The following is an 18,613-nucleotide window of genomic DNA, read 5'->3' on the forward strand; positions in this document are numbered from 1 at the left end:
TCAACAGGATCCTAGATTAAATTTACCTGGGGTCATCTTGGTCTTGTCTGCATTTTCCTTTTCACCCTTAAAGGGCTTCTTTGTGAGCTGGGTACAATGAGCAGTCTTCCAGAAGATGCTGTCCCATCATTGTTATAGGGAGATTATGTTCTTGGTAGTAGGAAAAAAAAAAAAAAACAGAATGAAAGAGATAAATGTGATTGAGTGGTACTGAACACTTATTTCTGCAGCTACATAGTCATTAAAAATTTCCTTCAGTCCTGCTGTGAGTATTTTCAAATTAGAACTACTGGGTTGCCAGTTCCTTTAGCTTTGTATCCTCGTACTTTACCCATGAAAATGAGTTGTGTTCAGCAACTGAAAGCTTCCAAATGAAAAATTTACAATCTTGAGCCCCACTACTGCCTGTTGACTTCCTAATTAATTAAATGCTGTCATCAAAATTATATTTCATAGCTCCTTCCTTACCTGATATTTTTTTATGTTGTCACTCCTCCATCTGTTCATCTTTCCTTCCACTCATCCATTCATCCATCGTTCACTGAAGAAAAGTTTTTTGAGCAGTTATTATATGCCAGGCACCGAGAATGCAATACACATGAAGGACCTTGCCCTCCAGGATAAAAGACAAACAAACAAACAAAACAGATGATTAGGAGTTGGATTAAGTGCTACAAAAAAAGAAGCATTTGCTGAGAGAGTAAGAAGCAGAAGTGGATGTTCCTTCTTTAGGTAGGATGGGCTGGGGGAGGAAGCCCTCCCTGGGGAAGAAGCACAAAACCCATGAGACCGCATCTGAAAGGTGGAGAGGAACTGCCATTCTGTCTGTCCCCCACTCCTCACTCTTAACCATGGGCCTGTGTGCGTGAGTTTGGAGTTTCCCTGGGGTGAGCCCCAGAGAAGCAGAAGCTCTCACGTCTTCTTTATCTTCCCCACAGCACTGAGAAACATCTCTCAAATGCTGGGCACATCAGTGAATGTTTGAGTCTAAGGGCCTTTTGGTGACATCTGACTTTCCAAAATGTGAGCACGATGGCATGTGGGGAAAGAGCCAGATGTGTTTGTTACTCTGGATAGAAGTTTTTGAGTTTTGCAGCCACTTTCACGATACTTGTTAATTACCTCATAATAAGACTTTCACTTAACATTCAAAGCATATCAATTGTATAATAATTCCAAGCGGCTACAACATCAGACTATACAAGTAAACACTTCTTATTTCAACAGATAAAGGGAACTTGAGAATCCTGGATATTTTCCTGTCACTCTTGCAGAGATAATTTTCATAGAACATATTATATATAATTATGTATGTTGAAATATGGTATATAGTAGTGGTTCCCAGGCCTGACTTCATATTAGTCTTTTATGAGAATCTTTTTAAAAGATTGGAATTTGAAACAATGCTTTGGAAAGTCCCATTCAGTCATTTATTTGGGGGAAGATCCTTGACATTTGTATTTTTTAATGCTTCTGAGTTGATTTTAAAGGGATGGTGGGGGGAGAATGGTCCCTAGGTCTTTCTGATAGAAATGCAGGTTGGTGAACCATTGGCTGGTATCATAATGAAACATTATGGGTAGATGCTTCCTAAATTGTATGTAGCAGGTAGTTCATGAGTCAGTATAGTGGTTGGCACGTATTACGTCTTCAGCTGTTAATTATTGTTAGGATGATGAGAAGTAGTTTATTGAAGAAAGCTATAGCTGTCAGAAGGAAAGATGTAAGACAATGATGTGCTTTGGGGGAAATAAAACATTTGATATCCAAATAAAATAAGAAGGATTCTAACTGTGTTAAAAGAGTGGTTCTACTTTTCTTCAGCTGAGTTTTGGACAGGATAACAAGTAAAACCTCTTATCTCTTCTCTAACTCGTTCAACATAGTGATTGAGTTTTTCCTTCCAAAAAGATTGAGGCCCAAAGTTAGTTTAAAAAAAAATGGCTGTCACTTGGATGTTTGATAGTTTTAAGTTCCATTTTTGTTACAGTTGTCTTTGGAAAAGGTCAGTAAGAATTCTGATGACTCTAGTTGATTTGCTGGAATTTAGGGCAAGGAATAGCAGTTAAGATTTGAATTATATTGGAGTACAGGTGATATTTTTATTCTACACTCAGTGTTTCATGTTAAAAGTATTATTTTTCCTTTGTCTCTACCAGTTCATATTTTGTATTTAAATTTTAGGGTTTGCGTGTATATATGCATTTATGTGTCTGTGTGTATGCTTACATATACATTTATATGTGTATATGCACTTAGGATATATGTCTGAATAGTACAATTATGAACAAGAGAGTTGCTTACACATTATAGATTAATTCATTGTCAATGTATTTATTGAACATCAGTTGTGGACTGTATATTCTGCTAGGTTCTAGGGATACAACAGTAAACCGAACAGACCTGGCTCTTGCCACTAAGAAGGCATTTGTTAAATGATTGTGTGACTACTTGAGGGACAGGATTATGGAAATGTATGTAATGTTTCATGAATTTTATAGCTTCTATCAGAGGTGTCTGTCAAGCTTTATTCCATTTGCTGGTGGGTATTTCATTGCTATGCTCAGGGAGATTCCCCAAGAACATTCGCGTGACATAGGTATTTCTGAAGGTACCATGAATAAATTGAACACATGCCCCTTGAAAGTAATTTTACTTAAAAACTATGTAAACAGTCAATGGATAGCCTCCTTGGGTTGGTAGATTGTCCAGGACAAAATATCAGGCGATGTCATTGGCAGAACCTGCCAGGGGAGAATTTGGCACCGCGCGCTGTCCCTGTTGGAATGGCTGGAATTGATTCCATTGGTTTCATGATCAACATTTGAGAGCCTGCGGAGGGTACAAATTTTCCCTGTGTGTAAGCATGTAATAAATCAGGGTTTCATTTCTAAAACTTACCGGGAACCGTGTAACTTAATTCAGCCTTCAAATAGTGTCCAAGGTGGGAGATAGTCCAGCTTGGTCTTTAAAAAAAAAAAAATCATCACTTAAAGGTTCTGATATGGTAATTTCCTAACCTCTCTGTTTTTTTTGATCTTCAAGTTTCTCTACTTTTTCCCTCCACTCTGTTGAATTTCCATTGGTTCTGTAGGTTAGTCAGTGTGCATCCAGAATAGACGGTTTAAACCATAATCATAATCGTAAGAGCTACTTTTTTAGTTGAGAGCTTAATGTGTCGAAGAAGGAAGTTCCACTGTGGCTGGAGGGCAGAGAGCAAGGGTACAGCTTGCTTCCTTAGACTGTACCATACACATGACATATATTCACATATTATTTCCTTCAGTTTTAACAGTAACCTATGGGATAGCCGTTTATCATTTCCCCTTTCTCGGGTGAAGAAACTGGGGCATGGGAAGTTTGGTAAATTTGCACAAGGTCACAGATTAGTAAGTGGTGGGATTTGAATCTGAATAAGTTGACACCAGAACTTGTGTTTTTGATTTATATGCTCTACTGTGCCAGAGGCAGGAAAAGCAAGGTGTGGAGTAGGTTAGTAAGGGGAATAGTGTAGCATCTTAGTCATCTGTTAATGCTAGAACTCAGTACAATACCCAGTATGTAGAAAGTCCTCAATAACTTGTTAATAACGAGCACAATTATTTTCATCAGGGATCTGGTTTCCCCACCCCACCCACATTTCTTCTACGTATTGGTCTTTAGCATTACGAGTAATCTACCTGCTTTCATCCACTTCTCTCCACTCTTGTCCATTTTCCCCACATCGCCTCCCCTCACCTCCATGAAGTATCGTCACCTCTGACTAGGACTATGGCAGTCGCTAATCTTGTTGCTCCTCTGGGTGGTTCTCAATACGGCAGCCAGAGGGACCTTCTTAAAAACACAAATCTGAGCCTGCTTACAACCTCTCAATGGTTTCCTGTTCATCTTGGAAGAAGATCAGTGACTCTTCCCTGGTCTCCCAGGTCCTGATGGTCTGATCGTAGCCACTGCTTCAGTCTCATGGATACCCGTGATTCCTCTTGCTGTCTGACCTCCAGCCACAGTAGAGCTTCCTTCTAACTCCTCACTTCAGGATTCTTGCACATGTTTTACTGCTGTTTAGAAGACTCTTCTCCCATCGCCCCCTTCATACCCATAACCCATAACTGCTACCCCCCAACTCACATCGAAGCCCAGAGGTCCCTGCTTAAGGGAAGCCTTTCCTGACCCTTACATATTAAGCTTTCCCAGTTCCTTGTCACATTTATCATGTTACATTAAATACTTGGGTGATTATTTAAGATGTATCCCATTAGACTTGAAGCTCCAAGACTTTGCAAAGTGCCTGGGACATAGTAGGTGTTCCATAAATATTTATTCAACAAAAGAAAAAAATGAAAAATGAACAAAGAATACAAAGGGCCAGGAATAGCTTGTCTGAGACTTCTGGCTGGATATTTCCCATTATTAAGGGGAAACCAAAGAAAGATCACTTCATCACATGAAATTCAAGTTTGAGTATGGCTTATAGAGATTGCACTGTTTTCCAGCCGTTTACTTTGAAGACAGTCTCAGGCACAGAGAAGTGAAGTAACTTGCCCAGGGTACACAGCTAGTCCATATCAGATGTCTTTATTCTGACCTTTGAATTGTGTGTAGGGAGGAACAGACATTTTCATAAATCTGAATGACATCTTTGATGTGCTAAGTCTGTAGGAGCTACATCAATATTTGATATTATTGACACTGTCATTTCAGAATTTTAAAGTGTCTTTTGAGAGTATCTGTTATTTTTGCAGTGAGTTCAGAGTTTAATTGGGTGACAATTTAAGAATATGCAGAGGTATGGGCTAAAGGTGTCCTAAAAGATACTGCCCACGGTAAGAAGCAGCTTGTGTCTGATTTCCACCAAGACTTGAGCAAGGGATAGCACTCCTTATATTCTTGGGGTCTGAGGGTAAGGAATGCTGCACAGATCTCGAGCCTGTCAGCAGGAAAGCATGTTCAGTGATCAGCCTCCAGTTGCAAAAATGCTTTTGCACAGATGCAAAGCAGCTAGAGCTGTGTGATGAGCTGATACCAGAGGTCTCCCCAGTGGAGACGGGACATGAGCTGTCCCACAGCCCTCCTGGATTCTGTGGCTCTTTTCCGTGTTAGAAATTCGCCGGGATGTAACATTACCTCTGCCTTCAAGTTCTCTAATAACACGCAGTCCCTGCAAGCCCCCACCAGTACCCGTACCAGTGCTCAAGAGGGCTAAGTGAGCATCCCAGGTGTCGCCTGGCTGCTGGCTTGGGTTTCTGGTGGTGCCTTGGTCCTCGTGAAGCCCCTGTTGCAGGGTGAGGCAGCAGTTTTTTGTCCTGCAGGTACAGTAGGTACTGGATTAAACAGGTCTGCTATTGCAGACAGACACTGGGCACCGTTGTAGCAGGAGCTGTGTTTGGATTGGAGTTTCCAGGGCCTTATCAGGAGCCACCCCTAGTGACACAGCCAGCGCCAGAACTAACTTTGACTTTCACTCTTCGCCAAGGGCTTGCAGAACACCTTAAAGGAAAAAAGATGGAGGCGCTTAGAGTTCAGATGTTCATGCCTTGTTCCTTTGAAAGCTTTTATCTGTAAGTGAAGTTTTATTCTGGAAATAATCCTGGGACCACTTGGCAGGAGTTTTGTTTTTTTATTTTTTGTTTTTAAGGGGAGGACAGAGAAAGGGAAGGTTTTATCGGGAGTTAAAAATTCTGGGACTGTTGCTCTGTGATGTGGCTTTAATCGGCTTCAGCTGTAACCTCTGGTAGGTGACTGGGACAAGGATAACAACTAATTTGTGGGGGGGGTGGACTGGAATGCTAGTGCATTAGCTCTTGCTTTCTCATTTGAAATGGAATGTTGGTCTTAAATAAATCATGCCCCAAAAATGACTGCTGGAAAAATCTGAGTGATAACAGAGCTTGATTTATGATTACTAAGGTAGTCTGAAGCCAGGCTTTGCGATGACTAAAAAAGGGTTTTCTTCAGGAAAATGAGTGTGCTCAGTGACATTGGTCAGAATTGTCCCCTTGCAGACACTTTGGATTTTTTGCTTTCTCCTCTCCCCTCTCGCCCACACTGTGGAGTAGTATACTTGCATTAAGAAACATTTCATTTGCATTTCTTTATATTGATTTTTTTTTTTTTTCTCTTTGAGAGGAAAAGAAAACATCCAAACATCAGAATCATCTATCTGGCATAGAAATGTAGAACGAGTTTGAAATTGGTACTTTCAAAGAAATGCTAAGATGGAGAAATGCTAAATGGATCACAGCTCCCCCCCCCCCCCCCATTTCCTTCAATATTTACTTTCAATGTTAGGTGATAAGATTTGAAAACAATACTAAAAGCCATGTCCCTAAGTGAATAGGCATTCAAGCAAATCAACTTAAGCAAAAGCAACCTCTGGAGCTTAATAATTATTTACTGAACGTTCCTGGGTCATGAGAGAGGTTCTGATTAAGTCAGAAAAGCATTATGTTCAGCAGCTTGTGAAGGTGTGTTTAAAGAAGGCAAGAATAATGGAAAAATACTAAAAGTAGCAGAACTATTTTTAGAATTTGATTCTTAAAAAATAAAATTCCTGTAAATGTAATTGTGGTAAAATTCCTAATGTTCAGTGGATACATCTTTAAAAGACTTTATAATTATTTAAATTGTTTTCTAGTGTCTTGTTCTATTTTTGCTGTATGGTTTGCTTTTACAGATTTTTTAAATTGTATGTGTCATTAAAACAGTTTAATTACTCATCTCTCTAAAATGATAGAACATTTTATGAATAGAGTATATACATAATTCTGTATTTAAAATGTCATCAGGTTAGAAATGTTACAATTTTATCCTTTGTAAATCAGATACTAGTTAGTTCTCTGTGGTTCATATCACACAAGAATGTCCTCCATAACCTAGTAATTTTTGAAATATTATTTTTAAGCAAATTAGTAGATGTTACAAATGGATAAAACATGCCATTTAGCTTTAGGATAGTAGTGATGTCATCCTTGAATTTATATCCAAAGTAATGCTTAATTTCAACTACTTTTGCTTAATTGATTTTGGCTTTTTTCTGGTTGACTAAAATACTGGCCATAGGATCATGCTTCCCTTATAAACTCTCAGAATGAAATTCTTAGCTCATATCTTCGACAAAACTTGTTCACTGAGCTGCTCATTAACTTCTTCTTGCCTCTTCTTTTGGGGAGGGTACACTCTGTGAATTAATTGTTTCCTTTGTATTTGCCTCTAGAAAGCAAAGAGACATTATAGTAGAAGGCAGCGTTGTAAGAATTTGGGTTCCTAGAAAATAAGTTGTCAGTTTTCAATAGTTTCAAATTATTAGAAAGCTCAGAGAGTACCAGTTTGGGAATTGAAGCCCAGCACAGCGCAGAAGAATCCATTGCCTAACATTTACTTACTTTCTGCAGGGTGTGCTGACCACTGTTCTAAGAATCTTACTTGTATTAGCATATTCGGTTCTCATACTTGCTCTTTGACAAAAGTACTTTTCTCCTACCTCCATTTTGTAGATGACAAAATTCAGGTTTGGGCAGGTGAAAGATCCTGGCCACGTCTTATCACTGAGAAACGATAGAGCTGGAATTTCAACAGAGGTATTCTGGGTATGTGGCTTCTGTTTTTCTCTGTTCCATTCTATGGATTTTCATTTCAGATACTGACTGAATTGATGTCTCTTCCTGTGGCCTTTTAATTGTATTTCTCCAATGCTCAGATTTCTGAATTATCCAAACTATAACTCCTTTGTGCTTTTGAGTGGCTATGAGTAATCCAGTGTCACAGTATTTGTCTAGCAAATGGGTTTCCTTATATCCGATTTACTATTGATTATAAGATGACTATTTAGGGAAGAAGAAAGCTCTACTAAATATATGTATGTGTATATATATAATATGACCTATTCTGACTTGAGAAACCTTAAAATATGGGGGAAAACTTTGTCTTATAATTAAACTAATACAATTGGTCTCTAGAACTGAGATTTTTGGGAAAAGACTGTTCTCTGTCACTGGATGACTCGAGCAGTGGTTTTACTAAAGGTCTTCCAGCGTTAAGGTTCTAGTGTTACCTGATTTTAGGAGGTGGGTTATTTGTTAGGATAGAGATACCAGATTTACTCTTTAGGTAGATATTTATTTCATCTCACTATGTGCTAAATATTCTTTTAGGTGCTGGGGAATTTAGGTGCTGGTGAATAAAGCGTAGAAATCTCTGCCCTCATAGAGCTAGCTCTATCTGGTCATGAGGGGCTAGGAACGTTCCAGCTCTATCCTTAAGTCTGGGTCTCATCTTCATGGTTCAACGTGGCTGCAGCCATTGCAACTAAATTCTAAGAGACATGATGGCAAAATGAGTATCTCTTTAGGAAGAATTTTTGAACAAACCACGTGATCTTTCTGCTGAAGTCTCACTAGCAAAACTTAGGCATGAAGCCAGTCTACCCCATGAAAAGGTGGGAAATGTGAGTGGCAGTGTGCCAGCCAAAACAAGGGCAAGATAGAATGGATAGCTAGATTGTTTGAGTTGTAGCTCTTAGGCCAAAGCATTGATTTTTTTTTTTTTTAACAAATAACTGATATTTTCTAAAATGACACAAAAATGTACTGTGGTTTAACAGAGCGCATCCTACTGGATTAAACAGACATGGAGATTGAGAGTCGCTTGTAAATCAATATATCCGGAGTCCAGGGTTATAAGGCTTCAGGGATGGTTTGATCCAGATGCTTTGTGTCATCCACTTGCTGGCTTCTTCTACATTCTTCCTTCTTTCTAGGCCTCTGTTCCTTCTTTCAGTTCACATCACTGTTTCCTCTAGTTTGCCTTTCTTTCCACATAGGTCCAGGAAGTTCCAGATTTATATCCTACCATCTTTTCAAACCTTAGTATAATTAGAGGTCTTTTATCCCAGTAGTTCTAGTCAAAGGCATTGGGCTGCCTCTTATTGGATCATTTTAGATTACAGGCCCATTCGATGCATATGTTGATTGATCAAACCCATGTTGTGTTTCTAGGTCTGGAGTTAGTAGCACCACCTTAACCTGCCTCATGAATGGAATGTGAGGGGGCTGGTTTTTCAGGGTGGAATTAGGGTACTTTCTCAAAGAAATGAGACAGTATGGTGAGCAGGCATAAGTAACATGTGATCACCGTAAATCATTACCACTATTTGTAAGGCTGGCTTTTAGACCATGACAAGTGCATGTACTCACTGCTCCTGAGATCATAATTGGTACTTCTGTCTTGATTTCCACACAGTTTTGCAAACTTTGCATCTTGGTTGGTATGTCCTCAGTCAGTTCAGTTCAGTTCAGTCACTCATTTGTGTCCAACTCTTTGCGACCCCATGAATTGCAGCACGCCAGGCCTTCTTGTCCATCACAAACTCCCGGAGTTTACTCAAACACATGTCCATCGAGTTGGTGATGCCATCCAGCCATCTCCTCCTCTGTCATCCCCTTCTTCTCCTGCCCCCAATCCCTCTCAGATCAGGGTCTTTTCCAATGAGTCAGCTCTTCGCATGAGGTGGCCAAAGTATTGGAGTTTCAGCCTCAGCACCAGTCCTTCCAATGAACACCCAGGACTGATCTGCTTTAGGATGGACTGGTTGGATTTCCTTGCAGTCCAAGGGACTCTCAAGAGTCTTCTCCAACACCACAGTTCAAAAGCATTGATTCTTTGGTGCTCAGCTTTCTTCACAGTCCAACTCTCACATCCAGGATATGTCCTATACATGTAGTAATTGTAGACATGTAGTAATTGCTAGGTGATGGCAGTCTAAGGCTTCAGAATCTTCTCTCACCTGTTGTGATGCTATCTTGACACGTGGACAGAGCACACCTGTGACTGGGGCGATGGTTCAAGTAGAGATAGAAGGCTTTTCAGTCTTTAAAAAGATCCTTCCAATTACTTTACACTCATGCCTGAATTCTCTCATTAGATTGTCATGGTGGTGTGATGGTTTTGTCACTAAGTTGTGTCTGACTCTTGGGACTCCATGGACCATAGCCCTCCAGGCTCTTCCCTGTCCATGTAATTTTCCAGGCAAGAGTACTGGGGTGGGTTGTGTTTCCTTCCCCAGGGAATCTTCCCAACCTAGGGATAGAAAGTGGGTCTCCTGCATTGCAGACAGATTCTTTACCAACGATAGTTTTGGATAAAAGTTTGTTCCTTTTAAATTGCTCTGCTGCCGCTAAGTCACTTCAGTCGTGTCCGACTCTGTGCGACCCCATAGACGGCAGCCCACCAGCAGTGGGATATATTGTTATGCCATATCAATTGCTTATACCTTGTAAGGAATGGATTTTTCAGAGTCTTTTAAAATATGGCATCTAGATGTGAATGAGGTTCCACGGTTGGACATTGTAAACAGGAATTCTAGAATGTGATCTAGTGAAACGCAGCTTGATAGGAAAGATAGGAAGCTTGAGTGTGGGGCCGTCTACTTTATCTGCCTTGTGACCTTTTGATAGTAGGCTGCCAGAAATAATTTCTCAGAAAGGAATTGAGAGTGAAGAGTGTGGAAAGCCATGGTGGCATCTGTGGGAGATGGAGGGCAGTCGTGGCCTGAAAAGAAGGGAATGGCGCCCTCATCTCCTTGTTTGAAAATGGCTTTCAGTAACAGATACTCCTTGGTTGGAGTGTATAGAAGTAAGAAAATCTATTTGGGTGGGGTGCATATAATCAAATTTTAAAAAACCTGATGGTAAATATTGCCTGGAAGAACACTGGGCTAATATTATAGAGGTCTCAAACATTTTGGGTCATATCTCCTAAAGTAAGGTTTTTCAAGCTGGCTCTCTCAACATGTTTTATTTTAACTTATAAATTTCATACATGTGTCACTATACTGATGCTATATTTTAATGTGTGTGTGCTTGTTGCTTAGTTGAGTCTGACTCTTTGCAACCCCACGGACTATAGCCTGCCAGGCTCCTCTGTCCATGAGATTCTCCAGGCAAGAATACTGGAGTGAGTAGCCTTTCCCTTCTCCAGGGGATCTTCTGACCAGGGATCGAACCTGGGCAGATTCTTTATCGTCTGAGCCACCAGGGAAGCCCGATATTATAATATACAACATGTATAAAAATAGAAAATAAAAATGATGTGTAAATTTTATATAAATTTCAATCTTTTCTTCCTATACTCCAGGGTATCTTTTTTTGTACCCTCTTTTGAAAAGTATTGATATATTAGGTGTCTTATTATGTTTCTTTGAAAAATACCAATTGATAAGTCTTATTATGCCTCTTTTTGATTTTGATATCATCAGTTATTGAAGATACTCTTCCTGGTGCCTGTCGAAGGTCCAGCTTAAAGAGTATTAATCCTGAATAGATACAGAGAGACTATGATTTTTCCAAACTAATTGGATTCCAGGTGTTGAAAAGTGACGATGTTGGATTTTTAACTTGCATATTTTTAACTTGGCGATTCTTGCTTTTTTAGAACACTTTCCTCCTTATGTACAACAAAGAGTAAAGAACTCCAGAGGATGGGCATGCGGTCCACTCTGGACACCAAGCCGGTCTCATGTCTAGCAGAACAGGGCCCTTGGAAGACCTTCAGATATTTGTTGAAGGAAAGAAGAGGAGAAAGACAAGCTGCACTTCTCAAGCCTTTTTATTTCCTCTGTGCCAGAAACCTGTAGCATTTATTGTCAGAGCTGATAGCGTTACCAAGAAAAGCTGGACGTTTGGCATGTTTTCTTTTTTTTTTTTCCTTGACCGCTGCAACCAAGTTTGGTGATGGCTGAAGTCCACAAGATTTCCACTTTTGAAGCCAAAGTGTGAAGTCTGGTACTTTCACATTTACATGAGTTATACTCTCAGTTATTTTAAGTGAGATATATGTTTATCATATATATCATATATCAGATACACCATATATTTCTTATGTATATATAATTCTTATTGGTACTTGCTTCTACCATACATCAAAAGTCATCTTTATACTTTTCATCAAAAGTCATCTTTATACTTACAGAGCAATGACTTTGGAAAGAATGGAAAGGTTAAGATAATGGAAATAACTGATCCTTTGACAACGTTAAATACCAGGACTTTCCTGGTTGGTCTAGTGGCTAGGACTCTGTACTTCTGGTGCAGGGGCCCAGGTTTGGTCCCTGGTCAGGGAAGTAAATCCCACGTGCCACAACTAAAGAGCCAGTAGAGCCAAATAAATTAAATAAATAAATATTAAAATGTTAGATATCCAGACTGCCATTTAAAAAGATATATCTATTTACTTACTCTTATTTTGGTAATTTATGCACTTGGACTTACTTTCTAAAGACTCTTAAAAATCTCTTTTTGCTGACAGAACAGCAGTTTTATAGATTCGGCCTGTAAGTTCTTATGTAGTTTTCCTTATGATAGAATAGTTATGTTGTAACCGTAATGATCCACTGGCAGTATCTGGACAGATTTTTTGTCTTGTTGGTTTTATAGCCCATTTGGCAGGAGTGGGTGGTCCTTCGCATTTCATTCCATTCAGCATGTTGGGTTCAGCATCAGAAGGACTCTTCAGAGCTCTTGTCGGAGTTATCAGAGGCCGGGAATGGAATGTGCATTTCCTCAGACATGGAAGAAAGTGTTCTGGTCTAAGAATCAAAGATATAGGTTCATGTCCCGACACTCCTACCAAACAAATGAATGATCTTGGGTGTCCTAGTTTCCAAACCTGGCATCAGAATCAGCAGCATAGTTTTTGTAGACATACTGATTCCTGAGCTTTACCTAACCTGAAGTCAGAATTTCTTGGGATGGAGCCTGGGCATTTTGACTTCAGGCAGGTTCCTCAGCTGATCCTGCATCAGTCAGCCTTCTGCATTTGGAAACCCTAGTAGGTTAAGCTATCTCTGACATAGCTTTCTTACCTGTGCTTGAGGTTAATTATCATGCCCTCCTGTGTCTTCACTGTCTATGTGAACATCAGCCATTGTGCTTTCTTGGACGTAATTACATTGTATCCAGTGCAGGCAGATGATAAGCTTTGAGCTCTATCAACTGATTGATTATAATGAAGATTCCTTTTTCCTGGAGAAAAATACTAGGAGTTTTACTTTATACCTTGTGAGTGAACTTCAGGATAGATTATCTTCTCTCCACCTCTTCAAACTTTGTCAAATTCTCCGAATCAAAAAAGGATTGCCTAAACCTTAAAAAGCAGATATTCTATGGTCCACGCTTGCATACAGGCTTATAAAAATTCACTTTCTTGCATAAAAAAGAAGTAGCTTGTTCATGGTTTCATGTTTTCTGACTACTACTTTTTTAACTCTTTTCCAGTTTATCCGAATTGTGTTTTGGTTATTCTGCTAAGCTTTTTACCTCTATTACAAATTTTAATCCTCCTTATGATGCCAAGAGGCAAATGTATTAAACAATCTATAAATAAAGAAAACCAGAGCTCAGAGAGATTGACTGACTTGGCCATGGTCACAGGTTAGTAAAGGCCAGGACTGTATTCTACCTGAGGAATTGATGAGAGGAAAGGCAGGGGAAAGTGCATCAGCTCCTTGAGCCTAGAGGCTAAGTTGCAGCTGACAACCGGATTCGTGTCTTGGACGATTGTATATGGAGACCAAAGACTGATTCCTAAGGTCTGGTGGAGGGGTATTGGCATCACCATGAAAGGTGAGGATTGGTCAGGCAAGTGTTGTTTCGATGGTGAGATACTGGATTTCATGAGATTTCTGATATATTTAAGTCGCTGATGAAGGCAGAGGAATTAACTCTTTGAATTTAGGAATATACCAATGATTCACAGAGCACATGTCCACATATCTCTACCATCACAGAGAAGGGTCAGGCTTTGAAGGTTAAAAATGTAAATTCAGCCATCAAGTTAGGAACTCAGGTCATGTTTTGGCTACTTATCTAAGTGCCCATATCCCTGGTGTGTTACACTGTCACTTAGCTGGCATTCGCTCACTCAGTCATTGTTGTACGTTTAGGAGGTGGGTTTTGGAGAGGTTCAGAGAGGTTGAGTGGCTCGTTAAAGATCAGATTGGTCAGCAGTGACTGAACTAGAAGTTGTGTCCAATTGATGGCCATACTCCTTGAGTCACCACTGAGCAATTCCCAGTTTTCAGGAAGTTGCCTGGTCTTAGTGATGTGGGTAAGTGCCAGTTAAGGCATTTGCCTCCCTTTCAGTTGGCTTTCAAAGGGTGACTTCCTGTGGTGAGATGTACACCTTCCCACATGGAACTAGATAAGAGTCCAATAGTCTAGATAATTGACTTAATTTTAAGGCATCTTAAAAAAAATTACACGGCCCTGCCTTTTAAACTCACTGAGATTAGAAACCAGGTATTCCCAGCACCTGGCACAGGGGAAACCCTCAATAGCTATTTGTTGAATAAATGACCTTTACATAATCTGATTAAAAGGAATCAGACTGATGAAATTAGAATCACCTAATGCACATTGAGGTTCCTGGGCCCTGGATGAGTTTGGTCAGCTTTTAAAACTAAATACATTGAGACAACTCTGCTTATTGTTAGTAGTTGAAGCATCAGGTCCTCATTTTAAAAATAAGCTCTTGGCCACCTGTAATGTTCTCACATAAAACTCGACTTTGAGTTTAAAACTTGCTTATGTGACCTGCTAACATTTTGATGTGTAGGTATCTTTGTTTTTGTCGAAAGGGTGATAATTGCAGATTCAATTATTTCTAAGAGGAAGTGATGTTTAACAGATCGAGGAAAGCTGAGAATCTGAGAATCATCTTTAACATGGAAATATCCAGTAGGGTACGTGTGCAGTGAAGTGACTCTTTTTCCTTTTTTTTTTGAGAAGACTTATTCAAATATCAATTAGCTGAGCCTTGCTAGATTTTTTTGTGTGGGGGTTTAATTTATTTATATGGGTCTACCATATAAATATGTAATTTTTTTCCTAATAGAATATTTCAGTAAATGTTTTAAATGATACTGTTGTTGACTTTAAAGTCTGAGCCTTAGAGGTTGATGACTAGTAATTTTAACTTAAGATGTCTCAAGAATGCTTTACTGTTAATTGAAAGGATTTTTTTCCCCCGGTATCACAGCCAATGGCTTGTCTTGAGCAGCTAATTAGTGCGATTTTTCCACAGCTGCATTTGCCAAGGCACAAAGGTTTGCTCCTGTTTTTATCAAAAGGATCAGTCTCTCTGGGAATGTTTTAACCTGACAGGCTTTGAATAGCAAGACCATCTATTTATTTATTTATTTTTAAATAGCCTTCTTTTCTGAGTTTAGGAAGGTATATTTGAGCTCTGAACTCATACTCAGAAGTGGGAAAATGCATTTTCTTTCGGTGCTCTTTTAGCAGAACCTGAGCAGGTGAATGGAGTGTTTTTGAGGAATGATGGGGTATTTTTATGGTGTAGATGAATGCATGATATGAAAGTAATAAACTGGGTATTAGCATTGTTCAGTCTTTGTGTATCTGTAGGAAACTATAAAGGAAAGAGGGTCTAAGTCTTCTGGGATGCTGAAGACTTCCAAGAGAACCAGTGTGCTGGATACAAGTCAGCACTTCCCTATCCTATTTGTCAAAATGCTGTCTAGGATGGATCTAGTCTCTTCCAGCCAAACGGTGACTTTGATCACTCAAGTCACTTCTTCATGCTTATAAGTTAATTCATGTTCCTCATGTTTTCAAATTAGTGGCATATATCCTGCCACTGAAAAAAATATGGTGATGTTATAGTTTATAGGGGGAAAAGTAAAGAGTAAGAAATTCACCTATAATCCCCCTGCCACTTCGGCAGCTCTCATCCTTTTGCTGGTCTTGTGTGTATTTGTGTACATCCATATACTGTACTTATTCTAGGTTAGAATGGACATCCACTTTTGATTCTACTTTTTAATTTGTCTTAGGACATGGATTCTGCACTTTGCTGTGTGCTGAGCAATTTTTTAAAAAAGGTACATTATCACATCTATATGTATCATAATTTACTTTTTTTGTTGTTTGGCTGCACTACGTGGCATGGGAGATCTTAGTTCCCCAGCCAAGGATCAAACTTGTGTACCCTGCATTGGGAATGCAGAATCTTAACCACTGGACCACCAGGGAAGTCCATAATTTACTTTTTTTTTTTTTTTTAACCTGTTTTATGCTTAAATCTTTTGAATGGTTTTATTTATTTCCTCAACTTTATTGAGGTATAATTAGCAAAATTATTTAAGGTGTACAGTGGGATGATTTTTCACATGTATTCATTGTGAAACACATTAAGCACCTCACATGGTTACTTACATATTTTTGTGTGTGATGAGAACACTTAAGATCTGCTCTCTCAGAAATTTCAAGCGTACGATGCAGTATTGTTAATTATAGATACCATGCTGTGCTTTAGATCCTCAGAACTTACTCATCTTGTAACTGAAAGTTTGTATTATTTAACCCACGCCTCCCCTCATAATTTACATAATCATGCCCATGTTAGGGGACAGAATACTGTGAAATTTGTCAACAGCTTTGTAATGTCAGGTTTTCCATGTTTTGAATTGTTTTCCTAGGAAAGTTATCCATCAGTGAAATTTCTGAATCAGTTGATAATATTGTCGTTTTCTTAGAGGATTGTGGTATTATATTCCCACAGTGGCTCAGGGTAGCATTATCTTTGTACTTTTTCTTGTAGTAAACATTTTTTTAAGTTTAATCATACCTTTCTAATAGCAGGATTTCCTAAGTTTACTATATTACATAGTTTTAATTCACAACCATAAATATATCTTTATACCATTTTTTATGACTATATATTAACAGCATTATTTTATATGAACTTTTCATAGGCTATTGAACCAGGTTTCTGTGCTGAGTAATGAGTTAAATGCTAGTATAATTTTTATTATATAGTTTTCTGGAACTCTGCGAAGGTGAAATGCAAACATTTCTTTATTCTCTAGTACTTTCTTTTTTTAACCTGAAGAATTTGAAGATTTTTAGCTTTAAGGAGTTTATGAGGTTGGTCAGTAATTTAAAGACTTTATTTTGCCTTTGTTAGAAGATAAGGATGATATTGGGATTTATATTCAAGGAAAGAAGCTTAAAGGTACAGATACTTCTCTGGAAGAATAACTTTGATGTGAATATAAATATTTCCTAAATATTACTCTTCTTTCTGTTTCCAGGCGCTAAATAAGGTTTTATATTCTTTGCCCTAAACTGTTTTTTTTTTTAAAGAAAATGATATTACTAGAAACAATGAAAATTTCTAGATAATAGTAATTGCAACAACAAACATTTATTGAGGCAGTACTGCATAGCACTCATTATATTAAGGGATTTATGTGCATTATTTCATTCATTATTTTGTTTAATCCTCACAAAATTCCTAAGAGGTAGGGCTTTCGAGTATAAATGGTGCAAAGACATTTAAAAAGCATCTCCCGTTTTGAAAAATGAGTAAATAAGTTAAAATATTGTTATTCCTCTTTTTCAGACATGGTAACTAAGGCAGAGAGGTTTATCTACTTATTGATGTCATAGAGCTAGCAAGATAAACAATAGAAATCTATATTTAGGAAAATCAAGAAGTCCTTTCTTCTTGACTTGTGACAAGTATTTAAGCTTCTTAAATGATTTTGGGTAGAGTAAGCACCAGCACCATTAGAGGCAGGCCTCATAGGGAACTCATAGAATATGCGTTAGACAGGACTTGCCAAGAAGAATCAGAAGAAAAGACTGTACAAAGAAAACCAGGCAAAGAAGAATGGAGTTGTCAAACTAACTTGTCTTCTGCCCTCTTTCTTAAAGACTGAGGTTGAGTTCAGTGTTAAGATGCTGGTCCAAAGGCTTCTTTAATGACTTTCACTTCTTGTATCGTAGAAAAATTTCCCCATGACAGAGTTCACCTTTCCTTTGAACTATTGTGTGTTAGTTAACAGTTTAGATATCTTCAAGGAATTTAGATAATATACAGGAGTAGTTATTTGGCTAGATTCGACTATAAAAGGAAATCAAGCAAATTATTTTTAAATGTGAAACTCCGGGTACCATTAAGATGCCTTGCTTCTTGGCACTTCATATGGCAGCACTATATTTGGTGGTGATGAGTAGTAGGCGATATAAAATGTCAAAAAAAAAAATAAGCTGTATGATAAAAATGCCTAGATGCAATCAAGCCGACTTATTTTAATTCAACTACTGATAACTTAAATCCTGTCAGCTCTTGATTTTCAATTAGGTGGAATACTACTCTGCGATCTGATTATATTTTGCACAGGCTCATTTCATAGTTTTGGTGCAATTTAGGATACCCCAAAATGCAAATGAAAGTTCTCATTAGGAACTTAACGTGTGTTTTTCTGTTTCCCACAGCAGTTCCGAGGAGCATCCTGGGGCCTCCAAGCCTCCGATAAGCTCCTCCAGCATGACGTCACGCATCTTGCTACGCCAGCAGCTCATGCGTGAGCAGATGCAGGAGCAGGAACGCAGGGAGCAGCAGCAGAAGCTGCAGGCGGCCCAGTTCATGCAACAGAGAGTGCCTGTGAGTCAGACTCCAGCCATAAACGTCAGCGTGCCCACCACCCTCCCCTCTGCCACCCAGGTGCCGATGGAAGTCCTTAAGGTACGTGAGTGTCGCTCTTGTTGGTTGGGCCAAGCCTTCTTCTTCTTCAACATTTTCCATTTTCTAGGTG

General features: G+C 38.9%; 1 protein-coding gene across 5 annotated transcripts in view; it reads left to right on the forward strand.

Annotated features, from left to right (window-relative positions):
- Positions 1 to 18,613, forward strand: part of MITF (melanocyte inducing transcription factor) — a 224,935-nt gene that overhangs the window by 116,084 nt on the left and 90,238 nt on the right. For 3 of the 5 annotated variants that reach the window (XM_043441848.1, XM_043441853.1, XM_043441852.1), the window contains exon 2: positions 18,294 to 18,543. In XM_043441848.1, coding sequence (XP_043297783.1) covers positions 18,294 to 18,543 — 250 coding nt within the window. Of the gene's footprint in view, positions 1 to 5,446; positions 5,559 to 18,293; positions 18,544 to 18,613 lie in introns of those variants that run through there. The other 2 variants (XM_043441851.1, XM_043441850.1) reach the window with 2 other exon arrangements.

The sequence above is a fragment of the Cervus canadensis genome, chromosome 22 (genome assembly GCF_019320065.1).
Source record: "Cervus canadensis isolate Bull #8, Minnesota chromosome 22, ASM1932006v1, whole genome shotgun sequence".
NCBI classification, from domain to species: Eukaryota; Metazoa; Chordata; class Mammalia; order Artiodactyla; family Cervidae; genus Cervus; species Cervus canadensis.